Below are 14,661 nucleotides of genomic sequence, written 5' to 3' on the forward strand. Positions count from 1 at the left end.
AATGAGAAAATCTCAAATGTCCTAAATGGTTCCAAATTACCTCATTTTAAATTATTTCATTTTCATTTTACGGGGAATCAGTGGCGCAATAGGCAAGACGGTTTGCTCTTGGGCGGATAAATTTCCCGGCTCGGCTCACAGTGTTGTGAGTTCGAGTCCTGCCCGGTGCAAAGATCTGGATGTCTGATTTAGACAATTTTCCCATGCAACAATAACGTAATATAATGCACCGCCTTCGCCCAACACTACAATGGACTTCGCAGATTCTTCCAACACGGGAACAACAATATAACATAATATGATTACATTTTAACATAAATATCTCGATACGATTAATATTAATAATACCTCATTTTAACCTAAATTCATTTATTATCCGATAATTTTGATTTTAAAGATTTTCAAAGGTAAAATATGCATTACACAAAAATCTAAAATACCAAAAATAGATTTTTCTATAAAACTTTTTCAAAATAAAACGTATTGCTGCGATTTTATATGCGATATTCTGCAAAAAAAAGCATTTTTTCGCTTTTATATTATAATTTTTGCGAGGACCGCATTATACCATTGAAACTATAAATTCTGGATCGTCTTATGGAAGAGAAAACCATTATTATCATAAGTCATAGTCGTATATTGCCAAAAAGTATTATCCAAAAAAAACTACGATTATCGTGTGTAATGGGTAAACGACATATTTATAGTAATAGCATTTCAGTCTGTTAAACTTTTTATTTTTACAGCGACTATCGCTTGAAATTAATTAACACAATAAAATGATTTATATTTTCTGGTTGATAATCGTTGTAATATTCTACATTAAACTGAAAAAAAAAATGGTCTTTTCCGTCTTTTCTCTACGACAATATTTGGAAATATTACTACGAATGTTTGTTATTTCACATTATAATCGTCGTGTTTTTTTTTTCAATTCACTATGATTATCGTACGTAATAGGAATAACATGTCTATCGTAGAAATATGTCAAAAAAAATTACTACGATTATCGATTGCAATTAATTAACGTAATAAAAAAGACTTAAAATTTTCTAATTGACATATATTATTGTTTCAATAATTATTGGAAGTATTACTATGATAATCGTGTTACTTCTATTATACATGATAACTGTAGTTTCAATTGTCTTAAAGTAGAAAATTACTACAATGATCGTTTGTAATCCTAGTAACACAATTATTATAGTAACATTACCATTGAATGTTACGTTAAATTTTAGAATCGGTTGAAATTAACATTAGTTGATTCTAGTTGATTGTAGTTGATAATCGTTGTAATATTAAAATTTCGGATAAAAGTGACACTCTGCTGCGTTAATCGTTGAAAATATTACTAAGATAATCGTATACTTTCATTGCATACGATAATACTAGTATTTTTTCCCCAGTAGAAAATTACTACGATTATCTTGTGTAACAGGAAAAGAAGAATATCGTAGTAGTATTTCCGTTTAAATTCGGTTGATAATCGTTGTAATATTATTTTTCTATATATTTTTGCTAAGACCTTTGGAAATATTACTACAAGAATCGTGTTACTTTAATTTTTCATTGCACATAGTGATTTGTTTCACAGTGAAAAATTACAACGATTATCTTAGTAATATTTCCACTAAGTTTTACTATTTCCTTCTGGTTGAAATTAGTTGACACGATAAAAAAGTGTTAAACTTTGCTTGATAATAGGTGCAATATTCAATTTTAATAATCGTACTAATGCTTTTACACATGATCATAATAATTCCCCAGTAGAAGATTACTACGGCTATCTTTTGTAAAGGGACTTACGTGATTATCCTAGTAATACTTCCATTGAAGGAGAATGGTTAAAACTACTATATGTGCGCTCGTCCCGGAATCGCCACAAACGAAAGTAGGCTTATTTTGTAGGTACTGAAATAAGATTAAAAAATTACCGGAGCCCAGGACCATACACACTGGGAATCCTTGTAAGAAGGCCTTTATCCTTCCGATAAATCGCTGTTTTGACAACGAATTACGCAAGAACTGCTAAAGCGATTTTGATGAAATTCGGTATAGGGTTAGTGTGTGTCCCATTCGTGGCGATTCCGGGACCGAATTTGACCATTTACCTTTTACCACGATTATCGAATGAAATTAGTCAACACAATAAAACCGTATAACATTTTTCTAGTTGATAATCGTTGCATTATTCAACTTTCTGTTGCAACTTAACCTTTTTGCAAAGTTAATTGTTGGAATATCACTACGATAATCGTGTTACTTTCATTACATACAATAAATCATAATATGTTATTTCCCAGAAAAAAATTACTACGATTATCTTGTATAATAGTGGCAGCACGTTCATTCTACAACGATTTATCTATTGAAATTGGGTGCCAACAAAAAGGGGTTAAAATTTACAAGTGGATAATCGTTGTAATATTCAATTTCCTGTTGAAAAATAGCCCCTTTGCCACGATAATCATAGTTATTTGTCTCACAATAAAAATTACTACGATTTATCATTGTATTTAAGAGAAGCTTATCTAACATAGACGAGCGCTGATGGGTAAAGCTGTGCTGTCTCATGAAGATCCATCAAGATTAGGGTAAGTGTGCTAAATTTCGTCATAGTTGCATGAAAACGCCAGACTCTCAAGTTTGAAATGTAATATTTTTAATACAAATTGAATATTTTTGTTACTTTTTTATAAGGAGCGTTGCTTGAAACCTTGTAGACAATTTATCGTCTTTAATTTCTCTAAAATCATTCTTAATACATTTTAAAATAAATAAAATGTAGACATAACTTTGGTGGCTTATTCCGGCCACCTTCATTCTTACAGTTCCTTGCCTTTCCGGGATTCTTTCAATGCCTTTTTCAGATCATCTTGTTCGACGGAACGATATTTTTTTATTTTTTTTGCATTGTATAATCTCTAGAGTACGTAAAATCTAAAAGTTCATGGAAATTTGAGGAACAAAAAATGTGTCCGGAATTGCAAGCTGGCCGGAATTGCAAACTGGCCGGAATTGCAAACTGGCCGGAATTTGGCACACTTATCCTAAAGCAGCCCTGTTTAATAGAATTTATCCGAAAACCCGACTGACTTGAACCATCTTGCCCTCAAAAGGGTCTAATTTAATTGGGGATGCATAATGGACCCAGTAGCGGTTCCTGTAAGGAATCGCTCCCACTGTAATCTAATCATTGTATTTTTTGGGAATTTAACTATGAAAATTTCAACTAGTTTTTGCAGTGTAGCGAAGGATAATTACTCTGCGTTATCGCAAACTCTTGTCCAGATGAAAAGACTAAAGTCTTCCGTTTTTTTTTCTTTTGTGGAAAGTGAGTTAATTTTATTCATAACTTCATATTTTTAATCAAATTTAATCGGTCAAGTTATTGCTAAATAAATTTACTGCCATGGGACTTTCCATTGTTTCTTTTTTCTTCATTTCTTTTCTTTCATTTTAGCGTAAACGAGTCGGATTAATTTGGAAATTTTGTCGCTGATTGAGAATATTGAAAGTATATATATATTGATTGAATTTCTCACCTGGGTTGCGGTTGTGGTTGTCTCTGTTGTTGCTGTGGCGTCTGTGGATGTCCATAGCCCATTGTTGGTGTCCCATATGGGCCAGCCTGTCCGGGAGCACCCCATGCCGAACTAATATCAGCCATACCACCCATTCCAGCATGTTGATCACCCATGGTGTACATGCTATCGGTTGGTGGTTGATAAGACGGATATTGGGGCTGTTGCTGCTGCTGCAGTGGATGTGGGGCCCTGTGCCGAGCATATGCACCCGGTGGCCCCATTGGACGTGGTGCAGATGTATCATATCGATAATAGGCATCTCCCTGATGATTTCCGTGAAACATATTTTGCGCATTTCCATCCATTAGAAATGAGTTTTTTTTTCACTATACGTTTCTTTCTTTTCTTTTTTTGTTTTGTTTTGACTTTAAATGTATCTAAATTTGATGCCCTTCATTAATTCTTTTCTATTTCGTCCTTTTTGTTTTTCTACTTCGAGAATAGCATTTGTGCTTCTCTCTTCGTCTACTTAATTCCTACTCATTCTCGTTTATTTTTTTCTCTCTTCAAATACTTTCCACTATAAAAAAATCTGAAAGAAAAAATTTATTCCAATAATTCAAGGCAAATTCCGTGGAAAATTTCCAATAAAAAAAAAGAATTTTTCTCACTTGTATTAACAAAAAAATCCTTAAGCGTTATCCAAGTAAAGTTATTCACAATGTTCAAAATTATGAGTTGTTTTATCTCCTTCTCCCTCTAATGTGTTCCTTAGAATCCTAGTTTTTCTTCTTTTTCTATTATTTAGAACTTTACAATTTAAATTAATATATTTTTTTTTTATTTTATCAACGTTTTATCTCCTGTTTCTTCTTTTTTTCACCTGTGGTTTTTATTCAAGCCACATTGTAAGTTTTTATTTTTCTTTCTATTTGTTTATTTTTTTAAGTTCTCATTATCGTGTGGTCTCTCTCAAGAAATGAGTCTCAACTTTAAAAATTTAATACTATTCATTCACTTTCATCAATTGTCTGACGATACTGCTGTCTCAATGTTTTGCACAACATTGTGTTTGACAGATTACCTCTACTATTCTCTCTCCTTCTCTCTCTTTTCCTCCTAATATTGTTGTTATCAACATAGTTCTCAAAAAAGTGATAAAATTCAACAGTCAGCTGATGGACTGTTGACTGTGATGTTTTGTAGTGTGATACTTTCTTCATTTTCCAAGCCACAATGGTGGATGCTGAAGAGTTCCATCTTTTTTTTCGCGGGGAATCTCTGCAAGAACACAGAGAAAATCTCTATTAATTCACTAAAATTTTTACTGAAAAAATGAAGAAATCAAATGAACTAATAAAACTACTCACAGTTGATTGATTGCACAACACCAAAGGGGAAAAGCTATACGCTTATGATTTTGAATATATCCACATAAAACGTACAGGATTTCCCCCTAGATATCGCACTTCTGAAATGTTGTTGATCAAAAAAAATCTGTCACTTTATTGAGACATTAATATTATAATATTATGTCTATTATGTATTTAATATTACGTGATAATATAGATGTATTTGACGATTGTTTGATTTTAGTTGATTAATATAGGGGAAAGCGCGCTACTTTCGGACGACTCAAGATTCGGACAATTCAATTTTTTCTATATGTTCCTTATGGTTTTCACTCATAGCTCTTTTCTGAAAATTTGAGGCATTGGACTAGATATTAAAATATATTATAATGGGCCAAATTCATTTATAACACTTTGAAAAAAAAAAAAAAATTGTGCGAAGCATGCGTCCGAACGGAAGGTTGGGCTGTTTCTTGTATATAATTTATTATCAAAATATATTTTGTATCTTAAAGATAATGTCCACTTATGGGGGGAGAGTCACCGAAGACCAGGAGTCGATATCTCTTACTGTTTGACCTCCAGCTCAGGAACTAACTTAAGGTCAAGTAAAAGAATAATTTCCGAAAAAATTATTCAAATATCGGTACTTAACCGATTCATTACCGATGAGGACTGACTCAGCCGTGTTCGAAATTTCGATATCTTTCCAAAAATTCCAAATTCAACCAAATCGATTAAAAACTTAGCCCTCTAAAGATCTTAAATAATTCAAAATGGCGGTTTTTCCGGTCATATGTCTGTATAGACGATATAAATTCGCCCAGGTTACCTCTAAAAGGGGTCCCGGTCAAAATTCCCAAAGCCAAAATCCCGAACGCCAATATCCAATCGGGATTATTGAGATTTTGACCCTTTCGGGATTTTGGCTGCCTTCGCTCTAAAACATATCCGAAAATAAAGGAAATCTCTAGTGCTGCATTCGAAATAAACCAAAACTAAAACTAAAAACTAACTAAATGGTAAACAGAAACATGATAATAAATATATAAATAAAAATAAATTTTGTATTTAATATTTACTTTCAAGAAGTTAAAAAAAAAATTTAAAAAAATCATCCAAATAAGAAAGCCGGTAGTGTATTAAGTTTAATCAGGGGCCTATCAAGCATAATAAAAAGTGAAGCTATTTTTCACTTTTCCTTGTAAAAATTTTGCATCTATTGCACCGCGACTTAAACAAATTTGCTCGTAGTTCTTGTATAATTTTGGCGAACATTATGAAATTTGTATTTTTAGATAGCTTTTAGTGCACGATTTCGAAATATATCAGACTGATAAGTCAATTCTCTTTAAGAAAAAAAACTTTCCAATAGTCTTCAATGCGTCTATGCAAAAACGTTTGCAAAAATGAAGTGTCGAGAGGCCCCTGGTTTAATAAAACAAATAGTGAAGTCTTAAAACCCTTAAATTTTACTCCCTCCGTTCCGAAATAAGTCGTACGTTTGGCGAAAAATTAGGGATTAAGGAATTGTTTTAGAGAATGTTTTTGTTATTTGCAAATATCTTGTGTATGAAATGTCCTCCATGTTCAGGGATAATATGGGGATACTACGACGATGGTAAGTTGAGGAATCGATGTGTTGAAGTTGTCCATTTTTCGCGTTTTTTTCAAATAGCTCCGGTAGATAGTTAATTACTACAAGATGGACTGTAATTAACATTACAGATTAGAATTTGTTCTAAATTTTTAGTATGCACAAGTAGAAATCAACAGTTATTACCTATATCACATTTTTTATATCTCAAATTTTGCAGAATGAGCAATGAAAAGAACATCCTTTTTTACGTGTTCGAATATCTGGATGCAAAATGGTGAGAGATAAGGACTTGGAACCTTCAGCGGACCCCTCATAAGTTGACCCTGGGACCGTTTCTCTAAAATATATCCAGAATTAAACAAAAAATCGCACAACGTGTTTTTCGAGCAATCCCAAAAAATATGATTTTGGAGGGGAAGGGGAGGAGTGGGGGCAAAATAAAGGACATATTAATGGTCCCAGGGTCAACTTATGGGGGGGTCCCCCGAAGGTCCCAAGTCTCTATCTCTCACCTTTCTGCACCTATTTTAGATTGAAAATACAACGCCAAAAAAAGACATTTTTAAGACATTCGTTCCTCAACATACCATCAAAACTGGACCCCAATTTTAGTACTAAACATTAACAATAGTTCTTTACAAGAGATATTTGTTGATACACAAAACATTTACCAACAAACTTTCCCTTAATCCCAATTTTTCCCAAACGTATGACTTATTTCGGAACAAAAATTTTTCTCAAACGTACGACTTATTTCGGAACGGAGGGAGTAATTTAATAACGAATTTTGCCTTCAGATTTTAAAATTAGAAATGAAATTATTACATTCCTAAATTGAAATTATTGGTTCCTCTAATGGAAAACAGTAAGTGCATAAAACTTTCATAGTACTTAATGTGGTAAAAGCAGATGACACATAAGATCTAGTTGAATCATTGTAGAATTACAGATAAAACTTTTTCAATTTCTCTGTATTAAGATTGCAAAAAAAAGCCCAGATACGCTTATGGTAGCTGAGATTCTTTACAGGTGACCTCGAAATGCGTACCACTCGGAATGCGTGAAAATTCGATTTTGTTCGTTCCACAATGGCGGAAGGAGGAGTTGGGGTTGCATCTGACATCACCTACTTCTTTCTAGCCGTTCATCGACATTTAATCTTTGCCGAAAACCGATTGTCAATATCTCTTTTCGTTCTCTCTCGAGAAGTGGTTATATGACGGACGGACGGCCGGGACATGACGTCCACGAAAATCGATTTTTAGCGCATTTGATATTTGTGATCTATAAGTGTCAAAACGTTTAAATCCAAAATTCGGACCCGATTAAACAAGGTCGGATTTAACCTAGGACCACAAAAGCTGAGATTGTAAAAAATCTCAATTAAAATGTGTAAAATATTAAACATCAAAATTACGATTTTAGGCCCATTTTTTATTTTTGCCTTTTGGATACCGGAAAAAAACCTAGGCTTCCAAATTTGTCAGGAAATCAGAGATGTGGGATTAATTATTAGAATATATGACCAGACCATGAATGATATTAATTTAGTAACTTGGAAAAAATTAAAATAAAAAAGCCGCGACGTTACGAACCTGCAAAACCTTCCCCTACATTCTCTAGATTTTTTTACGAAAGTTCTGACTATGGGCTTTCATTTAAAAATTCAAATTTTAATATTGCTATCATTAGGCAATATTTGAGCACTCTGAAAAAATATCTTGTTAAACGGACAAAATGATGTTGTTCAAATTTTGTCAAAGGATGTTGGTTTGCCATTGTGACAAACTATTTTCCTACGTTTTATATAGAAAAACAAACTTTTCTTGTTAATTTGACAAGAAATTTTTTCAGAGTAACAAACTGGTAGGGTACGTGTGCCAAATTTCGGCATAGTTGCATGCAAGCTCCAAAGTCTCAAGTTTGAAATGTAGTATTTTTAATACAAATTAAATTATTTATTACTTCTTCTTAAGGAATGTTGCTTGGAACCTTGCAGACAGTTTATCGTCTTTATTTTCTCCAAAAATCATTATTAATACATTTTAAAATGAATAAAAATGTAGACATAGCTTTGGTGGCCTATTTCGGCCACCTTCGTTCTCATAGTTCTTTGCCTTTCGGGAATTTTTCTAATGTCTTTTTCACATTATCTCGTTTGTCGAAGCGACATTCTTTCTTTTTTATTGTATAATCTCTAGAGTATGCAAAAACTAAAAATTCATTGAAATTTGAGTAACAAAAAATGTGGCCGGAATTGCAAGCTGGCCCAAATTTCGTACACTTTCCCTAAGTATGTAAAATATGGATGTGAAAAAATAAAGCAGTCAAAATGCATGGAAAATTTGAAGTGACTGAAGAGCCCCTACTCTCCCCTATTATGAACAACCAGCCGGCCGGCGTGGTTATCAAAATACCCATATCTGTAGGATAAGGAAGCTATACTGTTTTCATTTTAAAAATAATAAATAAAAAGACTTTCCAGTAAAGTAATACCCTCGCGGATATTTTAATATGCTGATTTTAATGATACTAATCATTTTAATATAAATACGTAATATTAACGTTTTAAGGTGGCAAAATCTAACGTGTCATTGACCGCTCCTTTACGACACTCTGCAAAGAAGGAAAGTTTTTTTTTGCTTCCTAATTTGTAGCCCTATTTCACAAATTTTAATTAACACAGATTCAGTGTTGTACTCTCAAAATAGTTACGCAACAATTTCCAAAATATATTTTATATTTATATCAAAGATAAAGTGAGAGAGATATTGGTATTATAGAGTATTAGTGTATATTGAAAATTTTAAACACGATATTGGTGAGAATGCGCATGCAGAAAAAGAATTACGAGTTATAATAAAAAAAAGCAACATGGGAGCATTTAAGACACTTTAGTTGAGGTTTTTCCTTTCCACACATAACTTTTTCAACTAATAATGTATATATATGTATGTATATCATCGTGTACAGAAGAGACTCTCTCACAACACAATAGATTAACCATTTGGGTAAAAATATAATTCGATTTTGTCTCACTTCGACCTTTTTTTCTTTACTTCACTCTCTCATTTTGCTTCTCCTACAAATACACATATTTGTTCATTACATTTCCATGATATTTTTTTTTCTCTGTTATATATATAGCGCACAGCAACAAATATATATATATATATATATATATAGATATAATTTGTCGCCATCATGCATTGTAATGAGGCTCTGACAACACTCAAGTTTGGAAAGAATTTTTTCCTTCTGTCTCTCTCTCTTTGATCGCCATTTCTTACACTTCAATTCGCCTTTATTTTAAACGCTCTACGTGTATCTTCTATCTCTTTCACCCTCCCCTTACATTTATATTCTCTCATATTGAAAATTGACCATTATAGTACCATCTTCTCAAATAGAAAAAAACAAGCTTTAATCATTTGATGAATGATAATGTCTCCAAAAATTATTTAAAATGCAGTGACATATGTCAAATTTTGACAGGCAAAGTCTCCAAAAAAAAACAACACAACCCCTTGCATTTATACGGAAATGATATTATGAGACCTCTTTAATGTCTTTCTTTGCACCATATAAAAATTTATATGGTAAGTGTGCCAAATTTCGGCATAGTTGCATGCAAGCGCCAAAGTCTCAAGTTTGAAATGTAATATCTTTAATAGAAATTGATTTTTTTATTCCTTCTACTTAAGGAGTGTTTCTTAGAACCTTGTAGACAGTATATCGTCTTTATTTACTTTAAAATCGGTCTTAATACATTTTAAAATGAATAAAAATGTAGACATAGCTTTGGTGCCCTATTTCGGCCACCTTCATTCCCATAGTTCCTTGCCCTTCAGGAATTCTTCCAATGCCTTTTTCGCGTCATCTCGTTTGTCGAACCTACATTTTTTGTTATTCTTTTGCATTCTATAATCTCTAGAGTATGTAAAAACTAAAAATTCATGGAAATTCGAGGAACAAAAAAGGTGGCCGAAATTGCAAGCTGGCCGGAATTTGGCACACCTACCCTACAGTACAAAAAAAATTGAGTATAAAAATAATTTTTATTGCTAATAACTACTCTAATAAATAATCTTTTTAAACTTTCACACTCAATGCTGTGTTGGCTCTCTATAAAAGTACCTAATACAATTTGCATTCTTGTACACAATTACATACACTCCCCTGACTCTCTAACCAATACAAAAAGAAATATTTAGCTTCTTTAGATAGAGGAGAAATATATTATATAGATATATATGTAGATATGCCAAAACCGCGACGGCGTACAATCGTCATCATCATTAATTCGCAATTCAATATACAAAATGTACTACTCTCTTCCTCGTCACACAAAATATAAATGCGCTGTGTATGCATTTTCTCCCAAGTCAAATTATGCTCTCATCCCTTTTCATCAAAAAACATTAATTTTCCAACAACATAGAATTTTGCACTATTCCCTGGGCATCACCATAGTGATAAGAAGGGTCCAGGACACCTCCTTCACACAACCTATGTACACATACCATACACAACTCTACTCAAAATCTCCACGAGAAATTTGTATGATTTTTGCACTCACAGTAAAATTGTCATTGTCTCTGTGATGCCGCGGCGCGCTCCAACACGGCAGCATAGATATTTTCAGGTGCTCCAACTCCAAGAGCACCAAAAAGAGAGGAGACACCATCATGTACTAAATGATTGATTTCGCGTCGAAAATGGTACAACAACACACCATTCTTCGCCATATTAAAGACCAATACTCACAACCATCAAACATTTTGTTGGATAAAACATTTTCACGTTCATTCTCTTTTTAATGCTCTTGGCTTCTTAATTATATTTCTTTTCATAGGTTTACACGTATACAACACATACATAGACACATTGACGCGTAAGTAAACGCCGAAGTACAATTAAATAATGAATAAAGAGGAAAAAAACTCATGATTTTCTTTTTTTTACATTTCTTATACCAATTCTTGGGAAAAGAGAAAAATGACAAAATTAATTTTAGAGGTATTCGATTCTATTTCCATATAAAAAATAAATAAAAAATTGGAAACAGAAGAGGTAGCGAGAAGCAAAAGGGTATTTTGAGTGTAGGGGAGACTCAGGTAAATCCACTCAGTTTTACATTGTGCTCTATTTCAGGCCTGTGCTAAAATAAAAGCCGAAGTGAATTTGGTGGTGCGAAAATGCACGTTGAGAAAATAAGAGGTTTTTAATGTGAAAATTGTTTAATTCCTTAGAGTTAAGTCATTTTTACAAGAGAATCCTTTTAATAATTTATTTGAATACAGTTATTTGGGTTAATTGTGAATAATTGTCGATATTACAACAAAAACATTGGGATGAAATTTTGAGTTAGAAGAGTCATATTCTTTTGAACTGTCCCAAAATTCAGGATAAGTTTGAGAAAAACCCTTTTGTACAACACTATTTTGGTTAATAAGGAATGCAAAAGTACATATTACAAGAAGGGACACGACCTGCTAATAAGGATAAAATAGAGATGAAAATATTTTGTCGCATTTCAGAGATTTTTTTTGCAACCGCAGCGCCGCCAGACGTTTGTCTAAGTGAGTAAGGTGGTCTTCAAAATACTCAAATAAAAAATTATCAAAAAGAAGCTTATTGCAGTTTGCTGAATAGAAAGGGGTTTTACGTAATTTAAGTAATTTAAAATTATTTTTTCAGACAGAAAACAAGTTAAGACAAGACCTATCAATTTTTTAATTAAAAAAAATTGTACCACTTAAATTAGGTAAAACACCTTCTGTTCATCAAACTGCAATAAGCTTCTTTTTGATAATTTTTTATTTCAGTATTTTGAAGACCACCTTACTCACTTGGAATTCTGTTTTGGGGCAGAATCAACAGGACATGATGAGACTGAGCAGTCAGCATTGTTTTACATCAAATTTCGATATAAAACTTGTTTATTTCGACTGTAACACGGAAATTTGTACACTTTTGCCTCTAACAAAAGAAGGTTTTTAGCCCTGAGAGTGGTTTAAAATGCATATATGTTGGCTATATGGACAAATTCGGATGAAGGGTGATAGGATCTTGTCATTTTTATGTAAATTTGTTGGTTGTTAATTTCCATCCATTTCAAGACCTTAATTAATCCCTTATTTGTGTTCATAACACATTTTCCTTACAAGATTTCAGCAAAATTCATGAAAAACTTTATAAAAATGATTCTAATTAGCTTAATAAAGTTATTAATTAAATTACTAAAAGATATTTACCTTCACTGATTGAAAATAAATACCCTGGAGTCAAATTTATTGAGTGAAGCAATAATTATTGCCACTCGAAAATCGCCATTTTGATAAAGGTTCTATTACAGTACTCACAGTTCTAATGGTATGAAATTCAAATGGCAATTTATTCAATTCAAATGGCAAAATACCTTCAAATGATTTTTTTTTATTTTTTTCAAAAAAAAAAATTTTTCAAAGTTTTTCCAGTATGAAAAAGTGGAGCTATGATTATTGCCAACAGTGTACAATGGAAATCCAACGTCACTTTCTAATGGAAGTGCATGGAAGGTTTGTACGGAAAGTTAAACGTTAAACGTCCGCGAATTCCACTGGAATTTTCCATGGAATATTCCTGAAATTTTCCTATCGATTTTACCGCAACACGCCCCCTTTTTTGCACAAAAATTCCTGCTTATTTCCTGATGAAAATCCAAGGAATAATTCCATGGAAAATTCCACCACTTTTCCATACAGTTTTCTAAGAAAATTCCACACGTTTGTTTCTTCGTTTTATCGTTAGAATGTTTGTGGCATCATTTTCTAGTGGAAGTCCATGGAAGATTTGTATGGAAAATCTAATGTGAAACGCCAGCGGATTCCATGGAAAATTCCACAAGCTTTCCTATGCATTTTCCATGCAATTTACTATTATTATTATACTACACTGATGAGAGAAATCAGAAAAAGTTAAAATAACATTCCGGAAATGTTAATTTTACCCTGCATTATTGATCCGAAATCGGTTTAAATATTATGCTTTTAGGTGTATTAGGGGTTAAAGTTATCCTTTTTCATGTTAATTTTACACTTAAAAGGGTGTAAAATTAACATTAAAAAGTATTGGTATATTTTTGCACCTAAAAAGTGTTGAAGTTACGAGGAAAAAAAGTTAATCGCACCCTCTTTTTTTTCTCAGTGTATGCAAGACGATTTTTGTCTCAGAGGTCTCACATGATACGTTTGATTGTGTCGAGTCCCATGATTAAGAATATGGTTTTGGTTTTGGTCAATCTCGTTACAATAATTAATACTTTTATATTTTTTCTGCTTTGCCTTACATTATCCTTTATATCTAGGGCTCTAGTAAACAGAACTTAAAAAGTATGAGTCCGTTGGAAAGACCATTAATTGTGCTTCAATTTTGATAATTACAAAAAAAAAACTTTGTAAAAAACACTTCTTCGGGGTGTAAAATTGGACTTTCTCTAAAAATTGCCAAAAGAGTGAGGTTGTAAAAACTTGTATTAAATAAACTAAACAAAATATTGAAAATCCATCTACACCAGACGATAGGCACCACTTAGGACTACAATTTTGTTCATCTAAGACATTGCACTCCGATCACTCTAAATGCCTCATTTGTTGGTTTTTATCATTTTCCAAAAATATGAAGTAACCTATTTTAGAGCAAATTTCCTAAAGATTTCTGAGAAAATTATCTTTTAGAACTTATGTGAAACATAGATAAATGTTGAGATTCTTTTTAAATTGATCGGGGGACCATCAACATAATTTTCATTATGTTACGCTGTTTTAATAATCATTTATAATATATTTCTTTACAGGATTCTTTTAATTTTTTTTTAAATCGTGTCACAATACAAGAGAATTCAAAATTAATAACATATTTCTACTCAGTTTTTATTTATTCTGACACTTAGTCAGCAAATTATTTTTTATTGCGTAGAATTTAAAAAAAAAATGTATCAGGCTATTAAGTATTCCAATGAATAGGAAGGTAAGTGTTTACTTCGAATAAATAAAGATTTCCTCAATATTTCTTCTAAGGCGAACCATAACTTTCCACCAATTAATACTATTTGTGGCTATCTGCCCCGGTCTCCCCTATACGACTTCTTGTATAAAGTTTTCGTACTGAGCAACATATTTACATTTCACGTAAATTT

The 14,661-nt window shown here is 32.3% G+C and overlaps 1 protein-coding gene across 13 annotated transcripts in view; it reads right to left on the minus strand.

The window, feature by feature from the left end:
• The window catches only part of LOC129806461 (chromodomain-helicase-DNA-binding protein 7), a 74,449-nt gene that overhangs the window by 52,396 nt on the left and 7,392 nt on the right, over window positions 1–14,661 (minus strand). For all 13 annotated transcript variants that reach the window (XM_055855064.1, XM_055855072.1, XM_055855074.1 and 10 more), the window contains exons 2-3: window positions 4,202–4,811; window positions 3,549–4,122 (exon numbers count right to left, since the gene is read on the minus strand). In XM_055855064.1, the coding sequence (XP_055711039.1) occupies window positions 3,549–3,895 (347 nt within the window). In that variant the 5' untranslated portion in view covers window positions 3,896–4,122; window positions 4,202–4,811. The remainder of the gene's footprint in view (window positions 1–3,548; window positions 4,123–4,201; window positions 4,812–14,661) is intronic.

Source organism: Phlebotomus papatasi, chromosome 3 (genome assembly GCF_024763615.1).
Source record: "Phlebotomus papatasi isolate M1 chromosome 3, Ppap_2.1, whole genome shotgun sequence".
Classification (NCBI taxonomy): Eukaryota; Metazoa; Arthropoda; class Insecta; order Diptera; family Psychodidae; genus Phlebotomus; species Phlebotomus papatasi.